Below are 22,738 nucleotides of genomic sequence, written 5' to 3'. Positions count from 1 at the left end.
ACATGAGCCACATGAAGTTTACAGCTCTGTTGTGTATCAGTTTCTTAGTTTATACAAAGTTTTTAAATAGGGTTTGTTTCCAAATAAACTGAAAATGTCCTACTGACCATCATTTCTATTTTAATTATATCGTTAATAAACTTAATAAACCTCAAACAAACATGTATACATTTGTCCTCACATTCTTTACTGTAGTTCCCTCTCACATTACTGCCTCATTATGCAGCTCATTATGCGAGCCTTTGTTTGCTAGCTGTCAATCAATCCTTCTCGCATACGGCCCCTCTAAACAAAAAGTGTCTTACAATTTCTAAATCAATACATTGTTTTATGTGAATAAGTAGGCATGGTGATTGTCACATCATTTTAAAGAAAAAAATCTAGACTACTAGATTCTGTTTAGGAAAGTCTTGTTAAAACATGTTTAGTATGGGTTTTGTGGACTTGTATCAGTGACTTAAAAATTTAGCTTTTTTAAAAACCACGCATAAACATTTTTCTCTCAAAAATACAAACATGTACATAAATGTAGCTCATAAAATATTTTAGCCCAGTTTGTGCTGAACGCAGTGGTATGAGACACTTGCCATTATTATGTTTTAAAGCAACTGAACATGACCAAATGTAAGAGCATGTCAGAACCTCTGACAGTGTCCCAAAATGGTCGGACCCCAGAGGGTGAAGACCCTTTAAGAAAGGATTTTGGACCCACTCACTTTTTCTCTAATTTATTCTCTAATGTCTGTTGACATGTCAGAGCGGCATCAGTCAAATCCATTTCACTAGATAGAAATGCCCTAATAAATTATACTCTGTTACACATTTTAGCTACAGCCTTGAATTTCCCACGGCTGCTTCCTCAAATCCGTTCCACTTGACACATTTAGAGTCATATAATTCAAACTTCATTTCGTGTTTTTTTATGCTCTATGTGACTTTCATGACACGCCTCAGTTTCCGTAGTGTTGTGATACACTAGCAGGCTGTAGCAAAAGTTTCGAGAGGATAAAGTGATCTTAAAATATCAGTTTCTAAATAAACAGTTTAGAGCATCTACTAATAATTAAACGTAAATAAATCCGTTTTTTACCGATGCAGTATGTTAGAAGCAATGCATCACGATGCAAATGTTAATTGAATTACCGCTTTAGGTTAATTTACTTATCATGGTTGAAAACAGCTTTCTGGACCTACATGCGCGAAACAATGACGAAATAACGCAATATTTGTCAGCTCTGTCAAGGGTTGCTTGCTTGGAATGCAGATGTAGTCAGGGATCTGAGAAATTCGCTTTGTTACTTTTATCCGGCGTAACTTTCGCCCCGGTTCTCCCCTACTAAACAACAGCATTACATTGTATAATTTAAAATGTTTTGTTTAAAGGGACAGTAAGTAGGGTTTTAAGTGTTTTATTAATCAAAATCAATGTCTTTATTCATAAAAACGTCCTCATTGGTGTCATATTACCTCTTCCAGTGATCTGACTTTTCTTTGTAAGCTTAGATTTTCTTTTCTTTATTTACATTGAACGGGTAAGTCTAAGGAGGCTTCCATGTCGTTCTGCCGTATTGATAAACTATAATAGCAGAGGGGGACAAAAAGCACTAGCCTACCAATGCGTTTCCACACTGTGTTTTCATTCAGAAAACATGAACTAGCTGAAACGGAGACACAAGGAGATCAGTGAGTACATAACGGCTACCGTAGTTGCAACACGCATTTTGAAATGCGAGGTGCTAGAGAGCACTATTCATTTGAATGCAAAATACAATTTCACCACTAGATGGAGGTAAATTCTACTTATTGTCCCTTTAATTAAAGTTCTAAGTTTGAGAGGGCTTTATGTCATGATTTTCCTGGGGGGGATGTGAAGGTATGCACCCTACACAAGATGGGAGAGACACACGGCAAAAACTGATATGATACCACTGATATAATAAAATATTATACTTTTAAAAATCATTAAAATATACATGATATATGTTTAAATTAACTTATCGGACATTATTTGTACCTCTTTGAGTTTTTTAGCCCAGGGTTTCTGGGCCTTCTTGAAGCCCTCTTCTGCCTCTTTGGTTTCCTTGAATCCTCCAATCATCTGTCTGTGGTATGAGTCTTTTTGCCAGTTCTTCACCTTCTCAATGTCCTCGTTCATTAGACCGTTCTTCACCTCTTGATGAAGTTCACTCACCTTATCAGCTTCTGTCATCATAGCTAACCAGGCTTTCTCTACAGAACCATACTGAGGCCCTGTCATTAACACATTCATGTACAAACAATGGGGGAAAACACAGAAAAGACAGACAAAATATTTAAAGGTGCCAAAGAACGCATTGAAATAATATGTTAAATTGTTTTCCATTCTACAGCACCTTATTTCAGAGTTTTCAATTAACTATTTAAAACTTTCTAAAAAGATAATGCTTAAAAAGGAACTACAAAATTTTCAAGGCTGACCTTTCTCAATCAGTTGCCTCCATCTCTTGGACCATTCAGTAAGCTGCTGGCTGTAGGACTTCTCAATCTTGGCACGTTCCTGAAGGCAGTTCATAAGATCATTGCAAAGTCGATGGCCATCATCAATTCTCTTCACGGCACGTTTATAATTTCCCACCTTAAAAAGAGGTAGACATTAATGAACATATATTGACAATATATAAAAATGCTTATGTGCTATTTGGTATACCATTTAATACAACAGCATTTATTTAAGCTGTTTTACTTTTACTATTTAGCAAGAAGTCCTTATTAGGTTGCATGTTGGCATACATAATCATATCTCATACATTATATGATATAGGTACAGGTGGAGGGAGCCCACACTTCAGGCGACTCAGAATACTCTAGCTACAGCCCTGATATTAGCAATAATATACTCTACGAACATACATACACACATATACTGTATGTATACACACACACACACACACACACACACACACACACACACACACACACACACACACACACACACACACACACACACACACACACATTCTGGTTTCCATGTTTTGTGGAGACATTCCATAGACATAATGGTTTTTATACCTTACAAACCGGAGGCGTTATGCCCATTCAAACTGAGGTGGCACTTGCCCCCTCGGTTTTTTAAGCCAAATGGATTTTGCATGCAACCTCAAAATCACAGAAGTGTCCATTAATTGTTACTTGTCTTTTAATCTGTTTAATATGCAAAATATTATTAATTCTGTGCTGCATCCTTGTCACTGTTCAAAGATTTTACAAATTTTGATAGGGTTTTGATTGTGTTATGTCAGCGTCTCATTAGTAGAGCTTTCTAGATTCATCTTGGTACAACGCCAAAGTTCGCCAGAGTTCACGGGGGTGCGGAATCACACATGCTCACATTTGAGGTAAAATTGAATGCAAAAATCCGTTCCTAATAATTAATCATTATTGAAGATTAAACTCAATCACTTGGCTATAACTAATGTAAATTCCGTTGTTTATATACTTTATGGATTTAAAATTACATTAATTTCATAGGATAATGCAGTTGTTGTGCAAAATGCATTAATGACACAATTAAACAAGTCATTAAACAAAATGTAAATAAACAAAACATGCCGTTTAAATCTGATTATTGCTGATTATTTGAGTGAACATTGGTAAGCGTGTGTGTGTGTTGCAGTAGCTGTAAGGGCCTCGGGTTTTCGTTGCCCTGATAGGACCACTGATTCTCTTTAGCGAGAAAAAAGGCGGCAAAATAAGCTTGTCAATTTGGCTATATGGAGCACAGGCACCTGGTTTGGCACTTGGTAAGAACCTGAGTCCAAATGTCTGAGAAAAGCGTCCTTGTTCATATCAAATACGATTGAATAGTATTTGATATGAAAGTTAGTCAAAACTTTAATTTGAGAGGTTTTTGCATGAAGGCAGGGGCACTCAAATTGTTAGAAATGTAGGTGCCATGGAACAGACTGAAAGCTTTATAATATTTCGTTTGATATCTGTGTATGCACAAATTTCTGCGAACTGTGCACACTGTCCCCCCCTTAAAAAAAATGGAGCATGACGCCCCTGATACAAACTGTTTATTCTATTCCCTTCCCATAACAGAAAACTTTCTACTACTTCAATAAATATCATTCTGTTTGATTTATAAGCTTGTTTCCTCATGGGGACATCAAAATGTCCCCCAAGTCAAAAAATAATGGTATTCCTATCTTTGTGGGGACAACTGGTCCACACAACGTGACAATTACCAGGTAAACACACACACACACACACACACACACACACACACATAAATAAAAGCAATATCGCTTGAGTAGGAGTGTGATATAGCTCTATCATCTGAGGCTGGAGGCAATCACAGCTGTGATGATATAGATCTATATCACACGACTTTGATAGCGATATTGCTTTTATACAACAGTTCAATGGCACAAGTTTTAATAAAGAAAACTAAAAAACAACAGTGGAGTTATTTTGAAGGCCTCTTTGTTGGGGAACTACTTTCTTCCGCCACAAACATGAAGCTCAGAATGAGATGTTAACTTTTTAGCCATTTATTTTCAATGTCATAATAGCTCAATAGATGTAATAGCCATTTCTCAATATTACTGTTTCTAGGTCACAAAATTTATTTGTAATATTAGTAATATTAGTTCTATAGTTATAGTTATCAATTACATATAACTGCAGTCGATTAGTAAAGATTGCACATAAACATTTGCTTAGAAAAATTCAGACATGAATTTCCAGAGGCGACCAGCGGGCATTAGTGTTAACCCAGCTTAACCCACTGACCACAGACTTATCTCGGAAACTCTTATAATTTGCTGCTGACTCTGATTTTCTATGCAATCTTAACGCTGTACTAGAACAGTTTTTTTAACTTTTCACTTTTTTCTTGTCTGTACTACATGAAACAGAATAATTAAGTGTTTTTTTTTATTTTGTACTTAAACAATTTTCATCATAGTCAGAGAGTGATTGTTTCGTTGTGATGCTTATAAATATCAGTGCTGTAATCTCCAGGACCGTGAAGCACAGTGTCCAACTGTGTTTCAGGACCTTGAAGTAGGGTTGCCACCCATCCTGTGAAATATGGAATCGTCCCCGTCTTGTGAATAGTATGCCATACAAACCCGTTTGCCACTGAACCTGCATAAACGACGACAGTGGGGCCTCCAGCCTTAGTCAAACGGGTTGGCACGTATGGTTGGGTTGTGATTTTGGCGCTTTCTTTGTCTTGCGAATAGTATACCATATAGACCCGTTTGCCACTGAACCTGCATTAACGACGACAGTGGGGCTTCCGGCCTTAGTCAAACGGGTTGACACGTATTGTCAGGTTGCGTTGTTGGCGTTTTCTCGTGGTCTTGTAAATAGTATGCAATATAGACCCGTTTGCCACTGAACCTGCATTAACGACGACAGTGGGGTTACAGGCCTTAGTCAAACGGGTCGACAGGTTTAATTTTCTCTTAAAGACCGAAAGGTGACCCTTAGTTACCATATATACCGTCGCAGTGGGACCCCAATTTGCAAAATCCTCAACTGTGGATAATATAATTATGCCGCAATAGTTAGTCTGTCTGAAACTAAGCTGATTAAACCACATCACTGTGTGACACTTGCATTACATGTGAACGGCCCCTACGCTAATATGATTTTGTTTTTCTCTCCCTGTCTCGTCCTCGACCCCGAGGACAATGGGACAAACAGACCCAGTTCCGGTAGATGTGAAAGTCGGCACACCTCTGATCTACTGGTCGTCCTTCAACGTGATGCCCAGCTGATGCCTGACCAACGATCACCGGCAGAACCCGCTTAATCTCCGCTTAATCTCCGCTTAATCTCCTTATCCGTTTATATGTGTGTGTATATACATATATATCTCCCAAGGGTTTTTCCCTCCTAGGACTTTTATTTTTATTTCCTTGGCTAAACAGCCCGGGTTTTTTTCTCCTTGGGGGTTTTTTACCGCGGGGAGGCAGCCTTCTTGGGCTTAATTTAGCTTCCTCTTCTAGACGTTACATTAGTAATACGCTTGCTTATAATGTCGAGTCATAGCCGCAGCAAATTTGACTGCTTATGCTATCGTGTATTATGTTGTGCTATCTGTCGTTTTTCTGTGCTTTTACTGCTTCTATTAATGTAAAGCTGCTTTGAAACAATTAAGTATTGTGAAAAGCGCTATATAAATAAAATTGAATTGAACAGGCAAAATGACACGTCCCGTAGGTCAACATTATGCGTACATCCTATACTGCCCCTGATTGGGTAATAATTGCTGCCATCGTTGGTTTGATTGGTTTGTTTCAGGTTCACAGGCCGTTAATAATGGCCAATCAGAGTCAGAAGGAGGGTGGGAAGCCTCCTCACCGGTTCTTTTGGGAGTCAGAGTTTTGAAAGACAAACAGCTACTGAGTGCTGCATGGAATGACGAGAAGTACAGTTATAACAGAAAGTTGGCCTGAAATGCTCCAATAGTCATCTCTAGTCCTTTCATTAATTTTAGGAAGCCTTTAGTATACTTTCCTTATAGTTTCAGGTAAGCTAAAGCGTCTGATTGCAAAGGAGTTGGAGTGTTTTTGAATAAATCAATCATAATTTAGCAAAAATGTGGCTATATTCAAGAAACCTGCGTTATTTAACGCATTTATCGGATCTTGCTTTTCTAACTTTCTCTCTGTGCGTGTGCATGCCACGCATCCTAGTGAATGACATCAGAGGAGCACAACAGCCGCTCGCACCGACACCAGTGGAGTGTCTTCCAGACTCTAAATAAGCTGTCTGGTCCTGCTGTTCACTTTCACTTTAGAGGCAGCCATCTTGTGAACTGGCTTGGGTGTGGCAGCCATCTTGCAAACAGATACAAGCATGGTATAAAGAAATTCAGGTGGTAAAGGCATGACATGAGGATGCTCTGGTTGAACAAGCATGGCATGAATAGCGTAGTGTGGAGTTGAGTCCCAGCCAGTACCATGCCTGAAGGCATTGTTCCGGCAAATCAGTCTGAGACGCTAAACTCCAAAACTTGGCAGTAAAGTCCTGAACAGAGTCCTCATCTTGGCATAGTTCAACTAGTAAAACCACTGGATCCATGGTTGTTGCAAACTTCAGCTGGATTCTGGTTTAAGGCTAAGTATTATGTAATGGAGGAGACTTGTAGAATCTAAATGCAGAAGTTTATTAGCAAAACCAGGCAAACAAGACAAAAGGGTAATCCAAATCAGTAATCCAATGAACAGGCAATACAGGAACATAAAAATGAAACAATGGCAATAACTAGTGATGTTACATTTGGAGTGAGGCTTTTAAGCTTGTGTCGAGCAAAAGTGGGCGTGCCAGATGAAGCCTTGATTCGAAGCTTGTGTTGTTAACGTAGAAATCACGTAACAAATGACAAACGAAGCTTCACTTTCTGCTCAATCACGTGCGCGCTTCGCTTTGCATGTCAGAACATTCAAATCCCAGAGATTTTTATCAGTTTTTTGCATTATTCACATTTAAGTCCCACAAAATACTGAATAGATAGTATTGTATGTACATCAGTGGGGAACCTTCAGGGCCTTCTACGCCTTCAGAGAAGGCCTAAAAAAATGTATAAAAATATTTTTTATTATAATAATACAAATAAATAATATTCAATAAAAATATGTTTTTACATTTTTTAATTTCTATTTAATTCAATTCAATACAATACATGTAAAATATTTTCTCTCATCTATGTTCTAACGTTAAGCTTACTGTCAGGTTCATGTCATGAAAACATCTAATCCAATCAGAATCGTCCGTCTCTATTAAGGCCCGGTTAGCTGGCTCATTCATTGGTTAGGACTTCATGAATCCCAAGGAAGGCCAAGCTATGTGTTTTGGTGTGGAGAGTGACAGGCAAATCGACCAATCACGTTTTGATTTCAAGTGGGCGGGCAAAAAACAAAACATTGTAAGCCTTCATGAAGTCCTAATCATGCAACAAACTGGATGCGAGCTGCCGTAAAACACCAAAGACGAAGATCATAGACCGTTAATATTAATACAGTCTAATGGCCCGAATCTCTGCGGTGAGAGTGGTTGAGGTAAATGGCGGAAAACGTGATTGACGTTGTGGCTAGCTTGATAGGGCTGAGGTAAAAACGAAATTACTTAAGCGCGTACTCGTGAAGAGCACAGCTGGGAGAAGCGCGTGCAGAGGAGCCTGTGCATATGACGCGAACACGAGAAAAATAATGGGTTTAATTATACTTTTACTTCCTGACAGTTTCACTTGTTACGTGAGGATAGTAATGACTGACAGACAACGCGGAATTACATACAATATACGTTCCTAACTAAATCTGAGAGAACGCGAAAAATATTTTTTACCTCGCTATACCCGATGGGCAGGGCGGAGATACATTTTGGTAGCCCGACAAGAATTCGCAATAGCCCCGGGACCTGGGGGCTCGGGCTAGCGATTTTGCGAGCCCTGGATATCTTATAACAACAGTTATAAGCCACAAGGTAGTGCACTGAGAACGCAGGGTGCTATATTTCCCTTTATGAAAAAGATTAACAAGGTATCCGACAGCTAAATATATATTTCCAAAAATAAAATATAAATTAAAGAACATAATTTAAGCTTGTTAAATGCAAATTTACAGAGCCCCTGTCATTACAGAGCAGCAGTGTTTATCAGTTAGATTAAAGTAATTTTAAACTTTAAAACTGCATTTAAAGGCAGACAATGCCCATTCTGTAATTTAACTTTGCGTGCTCAGAATTTTTACACGTTCACTGTATGATTTAACGAAAATACGAATAGCCTAGTATTATGGATGGAGAGGCATTTGCACTTCATTGCATATTTTGAAGGCCCAGCTGAAGTACCCACGGTTCGCCACTGATGTACATATACTTGTGGGTGTGTGAACATTATTTAATAAAATACAGTATCAAGTCATATGAATATTTACTCTTATTAATTAATACTGAAATGTATCGCCACACTTGGATGAGTAAATACATATATTATATTGATCATTTACACACATATGTTGTCTAAGCTTTATTTGTACACATAATATTAATAGTCATCTGAATTTCATCAATTGAAGCTTGGTGCTTCACTGACGGAGCTTCTTCCAGAAGCGACTGCTATATGTTTAATTAAGCAAAAGATGGCACTGTTTTCGAGACCCTCTTTGAGGCTTCGAATCATGGGTCGAAACAGTAAGGGAAGTATTGGTGCTTCATTCGAAGCTTTATTTCCCCATCACTAGCAATATCTATGGCTTTGAGAAACCGCTTAGATCTCCGTTTGCCACCACGGGAAGCGGGCCGAGCGGGCGGGGCGGGCTGTCGACGGCTGTTCCCCCTCCGTTGCCTAAATGACGTCCTGGGGGGGGTGGAGGCAGCCGCCGCAGGGCGCCCTCGGCGAGGAGCAGACTGGGCAGCCGGTGCTGGTGGACGAGAGGCAGGCCTCTTGCGCCGGGGCATGATCTTGGAGATCGCTTCAGTCTGCTTCTGAGCGGCGGTGAATTGCTGAGCAAAAGACTCCACCGACTCGCCGAATAGGCCAGTCTGTGACACTGGAGCGTCCAGGAACTTGTTCTTGTCCGCTTCCGTCATGTCAGCCAGACATAACCATAGGTGGCGTTCTTGGACCACGAGTGTAGACATCGCACGACCAGAGAAGACGGGTGAGTCGTGTCCTCCCTCATGCAGATCTCGTAAGGCCTTCGCTTGATGGACCTGCAGCAAAGCCATTGCATGCAGAGCCGAAGCCACCTCTCCACAAGCCTGATGGGCAGCGCCCGTTAAACCGGACGACTGTCTACAAGCCCGAGAGGGAAGGGTTGGGCGGTCCTTCCAGGAGGCAGCAGTGGTCGGACACAGCTGCATTGCGACCCCCCGCTCCACAGGGGGGATCCCCATGTAACTCTTAGCGGCTCCGTTGGTGAGGGAGGTGAGGGGGAGGGCTGAATTGGCTGTAACCGGGTAGAGTACGGCGACTTCCAAGTCTGTGACAGCTCCTCGTGCACCTCGGGGAAGAAAGGTACTGGTGGAGAGGGCTCCGAAGAACCAATCATCCAGGTGGGACGTTTCGGGCTGAGAGGGGTTAACCCACTCTAACCCCACTGTCTCCGCCGCTCGGGAGAGCAGCTTCGGAAAGAGGGGCTCCACCCTCGGGTGTTGCGGTCGAAGCGGGTCCAGAGGGAGGCACAACGGATTGTACAGTGCTCGTAGAACACGATGCTGCAGTCTCCATAGGCACCTCTACCGGCTGAGGACGGGAAGGCTGAGAGTCGGAGGACGAATCCCCTGACCGGCGCAGCACAGTTAGACGCAGATCGTCCTTAGAGAGCTTCGCGGCCGCTCCGTGGCGGCGGTCAGAACTCACCGGACGCGGACGCCGTTCCCGTAGAAACGACAACCGCCTGCGTAAATCCAGAAGGGACATCTCCTCGCAGTGAGAAAATGCACCCCCAGCGAACGCAGCCTCCGCATGCTCGATGCCCAAGCATGAAAGACAGCGCTCGTGACCGTCCTTCGGACCCATGTACTTGCCGCATCCAAGAACACACGTGACCGACTGAACGGGAACCAAAGAGTTGTTTGGTGCATATTATAATAATAAAGTTACTAATTTAAACTAAGCATCAATCTCGAGAGAAACCCATGGTGATATTCCACTTAGACTGCTTCCTGTTATTTTGCCAACTCTTGTCTACAAAAATGGGAAGAAAATCTTAAGTCTCTCATTGAATTTTAGTATGTAATGTAAGTAATGTAAGTATTGCACACTTTGCTTTACAGGCAACCTAAAACTTTTAACAATTTGTTGGTGAACTAGCAAGTAGACATGTTTACAAGTAGTTAAAACTCGGACAAGTAAAATTGTCTCTCACTTGACCATCTAAAACATTAACTTGTCCGGGACAAGCGTTAATGTCAAGCCCTGTAAGGGAAGCTTCAGCCATCATGAGAACAGGCGCAGGAGACACTGGAAACCAAGGTGGCGCTGGTGGTGCTCTGGAACTGGAGACAGAGATAGCAGAGAAAGAGGCTGGAATAGCAAAGTAATCAGATAACAGGAACATAAATACAATTAATTCAAGAAGTCCATTAATGTTCATCTTGAGCCAGGCAAAGAGTTCATAGAGTTCATAATTGGCCATTTTGGAGTAGACAGAGGGTTCAGAGTTGGCCATCTTGGATAGGGCAAAGAGTTTAGAGTCGGCCATCTTGGATAGGGCAAAGAGTTCAGAGTTAGCCATCTTAGATAGAGCAAACCATCTCGGCCTTTACAGGAGAATCAGGGAAGTTAGAAATAGGCCTTATGGTCATGACAAGAAATTCAGGAAATTTAGGCTTAGCAGACGTGGTTGGGACAATAAGCTCAGGGTACTCAGCTTCTGACTTTCTGACAGAAACAGCAAGTGCAGACCAGGCGACTCAGGTGAACCAGGCGACTCAGGTGAACCAGGCGACACTTTTGACAAAATGTGCAGGAGACTCAGGTTCTAGCTGTGAAAGGAGGTGTATCAGATGGTTCAGATGACGCAGATGATTCAGATTCAATTCCAGGGGCTTGAGAAACATCACAGGAAACAGAAAAGCAGAAAACAGACCACACACACCACAGGGCCATAGCAAATACTGGTAGCATAGAATTCAAAGGACATACCTCCAGAGCCATAGGGACCATTGAACTGGACATAACTAGACATAGAATCCTAGCTGCCCGTACAGACATCAACTGGGCATCCATCAGACTAGACATCAGGGCATGAACAGGAGAGATTGGTGCGGCAGCCATCTTGAGATCAGGTGTAGGTATGATAACGGCCCTCTTGCAGGCAGGTGTGGTCGTGGCGGCGGCTCTCTGGAAAGCAGGTGCAGGTAAAACAGTAGCCATCTGAAAAACAGGTGCAGGCATTCTGGCAGCCATCTTGGGTACAGAGACAGGCTTGGTGGCGGCCATCTAAGTAGCAGAAACAGGCATGGTGGCGGCCATCTTGGTAACAGAGACAGGCATAGGCATGGCTTTAACTGGCTTTTGTGAACCAGACATAACATGAGCTGGCTCTTGTGCAGTAGCTGTGGTCGAACTGTAGTCTTCATCTACCGTTCCCACAGTAAAGGGAGAACCACTTATTAACAATGCAAAGTCAACATATCGCTCTAAGGACCAGGTTGAGGCATTTTATGGCATACGCTGACTTAAATAAATTATAAAACAAATCCTTGAGTGCCACATCATTAAATCCTACCTGGTCGCGTAGCCGGATTAGCAAAAACGCTGGATTCATGCTGCTGACTGGAATAAATAATCCTCCGCTGGATTCTAGTTAGGCAAAGTATTCTGTAACAAACAGGGCTGCTTACACAAAGCGAGTAAGAGGGAGAGACGAATCCATGTGCAGAGAAGTTTATTTATGAATCCCAAAAGGGGTGGCAAACACGTCCAAAGGGGCAATCCAAAACGTGATCCAAATAAACAGGCAAGGGTCAAAACCATGAACAAGAATATCAAACATGAAACAAGACAATGATAAAATCCAAAACGCTTGGTAAGGCAGGTGTTACACTAACAATACTTAGCAAGGTGTGATGGTGAATGAAGAGGCTTTATACAATACAAACAGGAAGTGAATGGTGAAATGAGAAATGGCATGATATCAAAATAAAAGACCAGAAACATGACTTCAAAAGAAAAGACCCAAACAACAAAACACAAGACAAAACCAATACAAATATCCAAATAACATCGAAATTGGGACGTCATTTGACGTAACCTATCGTTGCTCGTTCCTCCACCAGCCGATGACCTCATAGAAAATATTTATAGACAAAACGTGTAGCCAATTAGATTATGAATCCTACGATCTTTGTGTGATGTTTTATTTCCTGGTGTGGATTTCTTTTTATTGCTCGCTTTTATTGCTCATTTACCATCCAGCTTCCCTGTGACACACCTGTCATTCATGCAGAGTTAACATGGAGGTGTGTCTATTTTGGTCCAGCACTATGTTTAGTGGCTTTCAGCTATTTTGATAACTACAAAATGAATGCTTGTTGGATGAAAAAGTTTTGATATGATAACATTATATCCAGAGGCGGACACTACTTAAGTATTTTTACTTTCTACATAAAAGTAAATTATTATCAGTTTTTCTTTGGAAAACATACATTCCAAAGCATATTATCATAATTTTTACTACACTACATTTCATAATTTCAAAGTTTTTGGTTTATATTTAATATTTAAGTACATTAAACATCTATTTTTTTTACTTAAGTAAAAAGTACTTATGTACTTTTACTGAAGAAAGTAAAAGTACACAATTTTTGTGTAATTATGTATTAAATCAATTTCAATATGCAATATAAAAGGAATACACAGTATGATTCTATGCTTTAGAATGTAGTGAACATTTTTTAGTAAAGTAATTTTTTTCACAAGACAAACACTCTGATAAAGCCAGGGTCGGACTGGGAACAAAATTCGGCCCTGGCAATTTTCTTGTGGAACGGCCCACAACTGGACCGACGACATCCCCCTCCCCCCACTAAAATCGGCCCACTAACCCAATGCTTTGATTTATTGAACATTTATATTAATTTCACAGTAGGCTATAGTTAAAATTCAACCACCGCAAACTCTCTTTGCCATGAACAAAGCTGACACTGTTTTGTCAAAGCACCACAAAAACACTTTACAATTTTTGCACTGATATATATAGCAATACTTGTGTAGATAACCCCTTTTATATTGAATACAATAATATGTAAAGTATATTAATGATAGAAAGTGCAGGTCTACAGATTATAAATGTGGCCGGTGTTATAAAGGCCCTGTCCCAAATGGCGCACTTCATGTGGACTTTCGGTCTCGTGGCCCTAAATTGCGCGTTCTCGCTTAGTCTACGAGTCCGTAGGGTGTCCCATCTGTCATTTTTTACGCTTTGAAGTGTGCTCATCAGCGCCTCCTTTGCCCCCTTGATGCGGTCTTCAGCAAAGCCCGCACTGCAGCAGGCTTCGCGCACTTTGCCAACCCAGAAGTCCTTGCGAAAGGGCAATCAGACCAATCAGGCGACGGAAGGGAGGAGTTCACACTGACGGGCAACTTCTCTACCTTTTTCCGGTGTGATGCTCGAGTCTGTCCCAAAATACGACTCCGGTGCACCCACGTGGACTCGCATCAAGGATCCCTAAAGTCTCGACTACGTGACGTCATCAAAGTGTGGACTCTGAGGAGGACCACAAGTCCGGAGTGTGCCATTTGGGACAGGGCGAAAGTTTATGTAGCTTTCTTCACTTTCTATTAGATAGAGCAGAAGCAGTATAAGTGCCTCTCTTTCTATTCCTCCCTTGCAGATTAAAAGAGCTTAATCCCCTCATTATGTCAGATTCAACATTTTACTTGCTGTCACTGTGACGGGTGACTTGACTTTACAGCTTTGCGTTTTTATATCTTGAGTCAGCTTATAATGACTGTTTGCCCATCTGAGCTATAACTGCTCGTTTAGTGCAATGGGCTTGATATTAACTTTGCTTATTTGCTACCATCTCCATCTCTTATATCTAAAATGTTTGTTCAGAAAGCAAAGATGGTTCATTAATAATATTTATAAAAATACGAAAAAGAAAGTGCATTGTGACTTTCAAAACAAGAGGCAGTTGTTATAGCCATAGAAACCAGAGGCACGCTTGAGACTGCACATACGCTTTAACGCATTAGCGCCGACTGACTCTGATCACGGACCGAAGTAATTAAACTGGAACAGACCCAGTCCCAACTGCCCCTTTAAAATATAGACCCGGAAGTGTACGGGTCCTCTGTGAAGACCTCTAATGCATACAACTCTGCTCAAGTTCAGAAACATTTACACAATGTGAAACTGAGCTTGCCTCGGCTCGCACTTCATCGAGAAACAGAGAGCATGCAAACACATACCGAACTCGTCGGAAGAGACACGTGCTCGCACGCAAATGTCATTGTCACGGAAAAACAAAAAAAAGTTATGCTAGATATACTTGGGTGGTTGTAATATACCTGGGCGACTTTTTCTCGCGGATCTTCTCCGCTCCCCCTTTATTCTTTTTGGAGCCTCTGTTGTCCATAATGATTATTCTTAAGTGCAAAGCTAAATGATGCGCTATCATCACTGTATATTTCCCCATGAACCTCACGGCTGCTTGGACAAATCCACTTGAGGGGTGGAGCAGGGGGGCGCGATCGTAACACACACTGAACCTGTCATGGAGAGGCCGAAAGTATTTACCTGTCACCCGCCCCCCAAGCTAAATGCAACTGCATTTATACATGACGTGCCGAAAATAAATAACTTTAACATTTTGGCATTAAAAAAAAAATTATCGGGGGCCACCGGCCCACATGTCAACCGGCCCACCGGGCATTTGCCCGGTTGTACAGATTATCAGTCCGAGCCTGGATAAAGCGCAGATGCTTGGAAAATTTACTCAAAGGACTCAAGTAGTGTCCGCCTCTGATTATATCGGAGATTAGTGAAATATTCTGCAACATGGAACAATAAGGACAACGGTGAGTTTTTTCCTATATATTTTTGTACAGTTCATAGAGTTTGTAATATACAACAGTAAAATGCAAATGTGGTAATTCAACTGCATTTTATAAGCTAACATAAGGATAAATAATAATAAGAACGTGTATGCATGTAAAAAAAGACTTTTATTTTTAGCTGACTGGCACAAAAGGCACTACTCATAAACATTTTTTGGGCCTATTGACCGCAAACATGAAACAATGCTTTTCTAGGTGTCTCACACATGTTTATCAATACGATTTTTAGTAATATAAAAATCATTTCAATGTACTTCACTTCTCTTAACTTTTTTAACTTTAAATAATTTGGAAATTTGAAAAATGAAGCTCAAAGTGTCTTTATCTAATGATACCATAGTTATGCTCATACTCTAAATCATGGATGGGCAACTTCGGTCCTGGAGGGCTGGTGTCCTGCAGAGTTTAGCTCCAACTTGCCTCAGCACACCTGCCTAAAGGTTTCTAGTATGCCTAGTAAGAGCTTAATTGGCTGCTTCAGGTGTGTTTAATTATGGTTGGAGCTAAACTCTGCAGGACACCGGGCCTCCAGGACCGAATTTGCCCATCCCTCCCTTACGAAAATTAACCATGGTTTTATTGTAGTAAAAGTGTAGTAACCGTGGTTTTTTGGTCAATTGATTTCTATGAGCAAAACCATGGTTTTACTACACTAACCATGGTTTAACTATGGTTTTTGAAAACCATGGTTGTCAAAACCATGGTTATTTTGTGGTAACCATGGTTTTACTACAGTAACCATGTTTTTTTGGTCTTAACTGTAGTAAAACCATGGTTAATTTTCGTAAGGGCTGCTCTAAATGGTTTAGTAAAAACAACCCTTTTAGTCAAAGTATGTCTTTTTATGGTTTGGGCTAGAGTGCTTTAGCCCACAAGGTTATAGAGTTCTCTTGAAATTAGAGACAGCCACTCCAGTGTCTAGCTTCATTTCCAAAATTTCTCCTTCTACATTTGGTTTAAAACGAATGTGTGACAATTTCTCCTTAGTCATCACATGCAGTGCAAGCTCCATATCTGTAGTGTTGTCACTAGATAAATCATTTACATCCATCTGATACACTTTCTTTTTCTGTTGGACATTTTTCACCCTCTTTGACATGGTCTTGTTACCTTCAGTCGTGTGAGGCTAAAGGCCCCTTTTATTCTGCACACTCTAATAATTTGGCCTTTCTTTGAAATAACTGTCTTTCTCATTATGGTTTGTTTTTCCACAATGGTAACACTTATTTTTTTCTTTCAAGGACAGTGCATGCACTTTCAAAGAGCTACTTAACTGTTGGGATTCCCTCGTGTCCATTTCCATAGACACTGCAACTCCACTGCTTTCCGAAACGTGAGAGCTGTCTCTGTCAATAGCCGTTTCTGTATAAACTCCATTTTCAGCAGACACACACAAAGCGTCTGCGCAACGCGTCTTGCAAATGGTTCCCAAATTCACAGTGTTCACTCAGCTTTTTCAGAACTGCGACATACTGTGCTACTGCCTCTGTTTCGTGCTGACTGCGGTTATGAAACCTAAATCTTTCTGCAATCATGATTGGTTTCGATGAGAAATGTTTTTTTAAAAACAGTTACTATGTCATCATATGACTTTGCACCCAGCTTATCTGGTGCGGTTAAACTCCTAGTGCACTGAAACATTAAGCGCATACATCACAACATCAGAGATCTTTCCCCTGTCTGCAGTGCTACCGATGGTGGCTACAGCTTTGTGTTAGTTTCGTTTTATTTTGTGAACACATTTCTATTTAGTTTTTTATATATTTTAGTTATACTTTTAATAATTATAGTTAAGCAGGAGCAGTATTTGCTAGCTGGGCAATGACAGTCATCCATGGTGTTATAGATGCAGATTCATTAGCTATTGTTTCTCCGGCTAATAAATGCAAGACAAACTTAGCCAATCATGCTGATTAAATGGATTAAAGCATAATACACAAATAAGCAATCAATTTATTTGCCTTTGCAGGCACCATTTCAAGGCACGTCCAAACCCAAAGTTTGGTTAACTTCCTGTCTCCTCAGATACCTCCATCATCATGTCCCACAATTCTATGCATGCATGTGGAATGTGATTGGTCAAGCCTGGTCGAGTTTGACAAAATAAAATGATTGCCAAAAAAAGTGTCTGAAGCACAAATTTAATTTAAATAAAGTTAGATTTTCACTTTTTAAGCCTTCTGATTGCATTTCTAGCGAGAACTTCATATTTTATTGTTCACATATACACAGTAGTATTAGTTATCACAGTGGCGCTCATGGTTCATATTTCAATCAAAATTCCAATACTCTGCCTATGTTTCCTGGAGCTGCCTTCATATACAAACAATGCCTCCGAAGTCATTGCCTCATGAGGCAGAGAGGCAACAAGTCAGCTCTGTAAGCCTTTGGAGATAACCTTATATAGACTCTATCCTGTATTGATGTCCATGGCATGACATCCTTTAGCCAACCTCACTTGCATGAAAATGTTTTTTTTTTTTTTCAGTTGTTTTCGTTAATTTCAGTTTTAGTTTATGAAAGTAATAATGGTCTCAAGTTCAAATTTAACTCCTAATAGCTTGAATAAAAGATTGGAGTAGGGGAGAGCATGGCACAACCAGGTGTTGTAACACCTGCTAGAAAATTTGGTTAAAAGACAAATAATTCAATACAATTATGTTAATATACTAAAGGTGGATATTGTTTATATATCTGCCTGTAATAGATGAATGTGTGGATATCTATCTATTCATTTAGCCTGGGTTTCCCCATACTGCCTTGTGCGCAAATTTATTTACGCTGCAAGTCTAGCATGGAAACTATGGCCCTTTTTTGCCCCTGGAATAGGCAATCACAGAATGGGGAGGAGGCAGCAAGACATCACGACATCTATGCGACACACAGAAGCAGTTTTGTTATAACACAGCAACAGACGCGAATTTACTTTTCAATGCAGCCTTAGACAGTGTTCTAAGTAATTTTGAACGCAAGTTTATTTAAAAAATAGCAACTCTTGGCGTTAAACAATTTCATATTCAAAAAGGATGTTTGGATATGGCAAGACATGATAGCCACTGAGTTTTATAGGACCAACCTGCTAGGCATCGTCGTCGACGAAGTACAATTAACTTATAAATGATAAGTGGTATTTATTAACTCTTTCACCGACAGCATTTTTAAAAAAAGTTGCCAGCCAGCGCCAGCGTTTTTCATGATTTTCACCAAAGTTTAATGCCTTCCAGAAAATGTTCTTCTTTAAATATATAAACATACAATATACCAAATGAAAGAACAGACCCTCTGCTTTCAAACCAAAAACGCTGATTCATCCTACCTTCAGTGGTTCTTTTGTAATCAGCTTTTGAATATAGGTAGGTTTATGCAAAAACACCACATTTTGAGCAAAAAGCAGAGATAATTCCATTTTTGTGACGGACTTTTCATAGAGATCCCATTCAGAGCGATCTTTAAAACAGACACGGACATGCAGCAGCTTGCCATAGGGCAATACTTCCGGTTTTAAAAAGTTGCGGAAGGGCGGAAAATAGCGGTATTGCGGAAGGACGGAAAATCTCGTCATTGGCGGGGAAGCGTTTTCTCTTAATTGACGAGATATCTCGTCAATGGCGGTGAAAGAGTTAATATCATATTGTCATTATGCCTGTACTGTGGTTGTCACAGTGCCACTAAATTGTGTTGCTTTTCAATATCAATATGCAGCTACCGGTTTAGTTGCATAGCTTTCAGCTGTGTGCACATGAACCGATAAAAGTCGTTTACGTTTGAATTGATGTCATTCTACATATGTTATCTGGTATAATTGAAACGATTGGCTATGAGCTACGTACAGACGCATTTGATAGACATTCGTAGTGGCCAATAAGCAGGTCTGGGCATTCGTAAACCACGCCTCAAAAACAAGTAAATGACCATATGGTTCCCAGACCACGTCTCATTGTCTATGAGACTGGTCTGGTGTTAGCCAGGCTACTATTCATTATCCTTCATGTAACCATCTTTGTATTATGCCTCAATGCATATAAATATATATTTTTTGAAAGGGCTGCATATTAAAACTAAAAATCATAATTGTCAGTTATTTCCGCTGATTATTGTATTACAGGTTATCACTTTGATTAACAGTATTTACATTGTTTTCATTTCATTATCATTGTATACTGGTGGCTTAGTTGTAATGTTGTGTTGAAAAAATGTTGCTGATATTTTAGAAAATGGTGTAATGGTTTAGGTAACAAGACAGTGATTAAATAATATAGGGTTGGATTTGATGCCTTACACACCCAACTTAGAAATCGGAAAAAAAAAATTAATATGAAGAAATTTACTTTTATGCCTCCACAAATTCACAGGACATCACCTTCTGACAGTAAGAAAAAAAGATATAATATATGTATAAATATGTAAAGTAGCTGCGTTACAATTAACCCTTCGTTAGTTTGTGCCCCGCTCACCCCTATCTACTTAATGATGCTTAAAACCCATTACATTACAAAATTACAACAAAAGTAAATAAATTAGGTCTTAATCCATATCTGATCACTTGCCAGCAAAGAGTGGTGTGAAGAGCCCTACATCATCACAAGCTGCCAACATTAGCCTCTTTCACACAGTAATTCTGTTAAATTACCATGAATTTACCAGAATGAATTTACCAGTAAATACAAAAATGTGCTCTTCACACATGCAGTGACCAGTTTTACCAGTAAGACATCATTCACACATCAGTATCAAAATACCGGTAAACTCTGTGTTTGCACATTAGGCTTCACAGATGGTGTGCTAAGGACGTCGGCAATATGGCAAATAGACGGTAAGCTGTTTTAAACAACTTTGGTGAAGAAATGTGGATGTTAACTTCAGTTGTGCTAGACTTTTAAGCAGCATGTGTGTGGAAACGTCCGTAAACAGTTCGGGGGTAAACGCGTCACCTGTATAGAAAAACGCTCTGATTGGCCCAATCTGTCAGCGCGGTCTGACGTCGTCCGTTCTAAATGCCGGTAATCCTATATTTTTCGTTCACACATAGCGCTTACCGGTAAATTACTGGTAATCTTACAACCTGTCTTACTGGTAAATTGGGAGCACTGATTTACCGGAAAGGTTCTGTTTACACATGACATGTTAACTACAATTTACCAGTAAATTACCAGTAAAGACTGTATGTGTGAAAGGGACTATTGTCTTAATGGAGCTCATTGTATCTTTTTTGGCAGATTCTGATACTGCGAAAACAACATCCCTCTGTTTTTAAACCATCGCTGGCTGCAGGACAACACAACTATTGATGACATTCTGAATGCCCTGGCAGTCTAGCTTTTAAAGGAAGGAAATGGTGCTCTTTGTACCTCCCAAAAGCTGTCCATGGCGTCGTCAGTGACAGAAGATTCATCATAAGAGCCAGACATCATGAAGGATGCTGTAAAGCAAAATTGAACACGCCTGCAGGAAAGCTGATTTTTTCAAGCACTGAAGAAAAGAAGAAAGAGAGAGAGAGAGAGAGAGAGAGAGAGAGAGAGAGAGAGAGAGAGAGAGAGAGAGAGAGATCAGTAACAGCTAAAATGAAAAGTTAACAAACATTATTCAAGGCATTTAGCATAAGGATGATTTTAGTGTTTTGGCTACATCACAATACAAAGAAGCCTACCGAGATGCATACTGTGGTCCAAATAAAGTATTTATTTGAAACCAAACTTCTGTATGATGTTATAGTATTACAAAATTCTTAGTAAATTTTTTTTTTTATGTTTTTTGGCAGATAAGCTTTGATATTGTATCTGGTGATACGCATTTACTGTGACTGCAGTATGTAGATACTGTATTTTATTTATAGTGTTCCTATAGACTTATTTCACTCATGTTTGAATTAAAAGTGTGGCTCTGGTGGGAAGAAACCCGGAAGTAAAGTTAACTACCAACTACCAAACTGAAGCTACTAATATGATTGTTTTCATCTTACATGTGGAAAAATGGGCCAAAGAAATGTGGAACTCCTACAGCTGGTTTACTGAAATACAAAAGTCAGGTACATTGTTAAGGTTATATAAGTCAAACAAGCTAGCCAGCTTCCTCTGCCTTGAAATACATTCTGTTTGTCCATATTAATTTTAGTAAATTGGTAAATACCCAGTGGACCGTTTATGGTCACTGTCATCATGATTAAACTGTCTTTTAAGTGCAAAAAAGTACAATGTCCAGCTGTTTAGCAAAAAACGTCTCCACATATTTCTCTATAGGATGTTTTCCATAAATGCAAAGGAACCACTGCCATGTTCATTTTTGCAGGTCTAGGTCACTGTCATGAAATCCACTATAGATGTTATGATATGAAAACATGTGCAACATGAGGGCTAAATATACAGATAGGACACTCAAGGGAAACAAGAAACCACTGGACATAATTGGGGTTGGGAAACATAAAGGACTACAAGACTATTGTAACCTGCATTTCAAGCCACATGTATACTGCCCTACAAAGGCTAAGTGCAGTAACTACGCAAACACTGAAACCGAGAAAAATGCCCTTAAAGTTTTTTACACCAGCCAGTCCAACATATTACTGCAATTTTGGCACACACATTTCTCTGAAATGGGACAAAATTGAACCAGGAGACTTTGTCACAAGACACAACAGATCTCACAAAGCACATTTCAACCTTAACTCAATTTTGACCAAATGTGTACATACTGTGCTTTGGCTTCCGTCAGCAAAGAGGGTTTTACATGCGCTAAGTGTAAGTAGTAAGGGTGACGGAGAAAGTTGCAAAACTAGAAGCGCGCATCCGAATGCTAGTTGAGGACAGTAAGACCACTAATGTTAATGTTACAAACACTGTTTCAAATGCACCTAGTGTTAAGGGTAATGCACATGGCTTGATTCCGACATCAGAGTCAAGGCGGCTGCCTAACTGGGTGACTGTCAGGTGGCATAGTCGTATTTGGCACAAAACGCACGCTCCTGTGATTATATCCAACAGATTCTCCCCCCTCAGCAGCACACCAGATGAGACGTCTGTTGCAAGCGCCCTGGTTATAGGTGATTTTATTCTCAGGAACGTGGAATAAGAGTCACCAGCCACCATAGTAGAATGTATACTGGGAGCCAGAGCATAGATCTAAACTTAAAGAAACAGTATGTAAGAAATTTATATCAATTAATCATAAAATGGCCCT

At 40.2% G+C, this 22,738-nt stretch overlaps 1 protein-coding gene across 4 annotated transcripts in view; it reads right to left on the bottom strand.

The window, feature by feature from the left end:
- The window catches only part of pacsin1a (protein kinase C and casein kinase substrate in neurons 1a), an 81,506-nt gene that overhangs the window by 17,545 nt on the left and 41,223 nt on the right, over positions 1 to 22,738 (bottom strand). For 3 of the 4 annotated variants that reach the window (XM_055187582.2, XM_073874790.1, XM_055187585.2), the window contains 3 exons: positions 20,914 to 21,034; positions 2,458 to 2,614; positions 2,015 to 2,250 (listed from right to left, as the gene is read on the bottom strand). In XM_055187582.2, coding sequence (XP_055043557.1) covers positions 2,015 to 2,250; positions 2,458 to 2,614; positions 20,914 to 20,976 — 456 coding nt within the window. In that variant the 5' untranslated portion in view covers positions 20,977 to 21,034. Of the gene's footprint in view, positions 1 to 2,014; positions 2,251 to 2,457; positions 2,615 to 20,913; positions 21,035 to 21,524; positions 21,573 to 22,738 lie in introns of all 4 variants that reach the window. The other variant, XM_073874791.1, reaches the window with a different exon arrangement.

Source organism: Misgurnus anguillicaudatus, chromosome 13, assembly GCF_027580225.2.
Source record: "Misgurnus anguillicaudatus chromosome 13, ASM2758022v2, whole genome shotgun sequence".
NCBI lineage: Eukaryota > Metazoa > Chordata > Actinopteri > Cypriniformes > Cobitidae > Misgurnus > Misgurnus anguillicaudatus.
The sequence above is the reverse complement of the archived record's forward strand: the minus strand, read 5'-3'. Positions and strand labels throughout refer to the sequence as shown.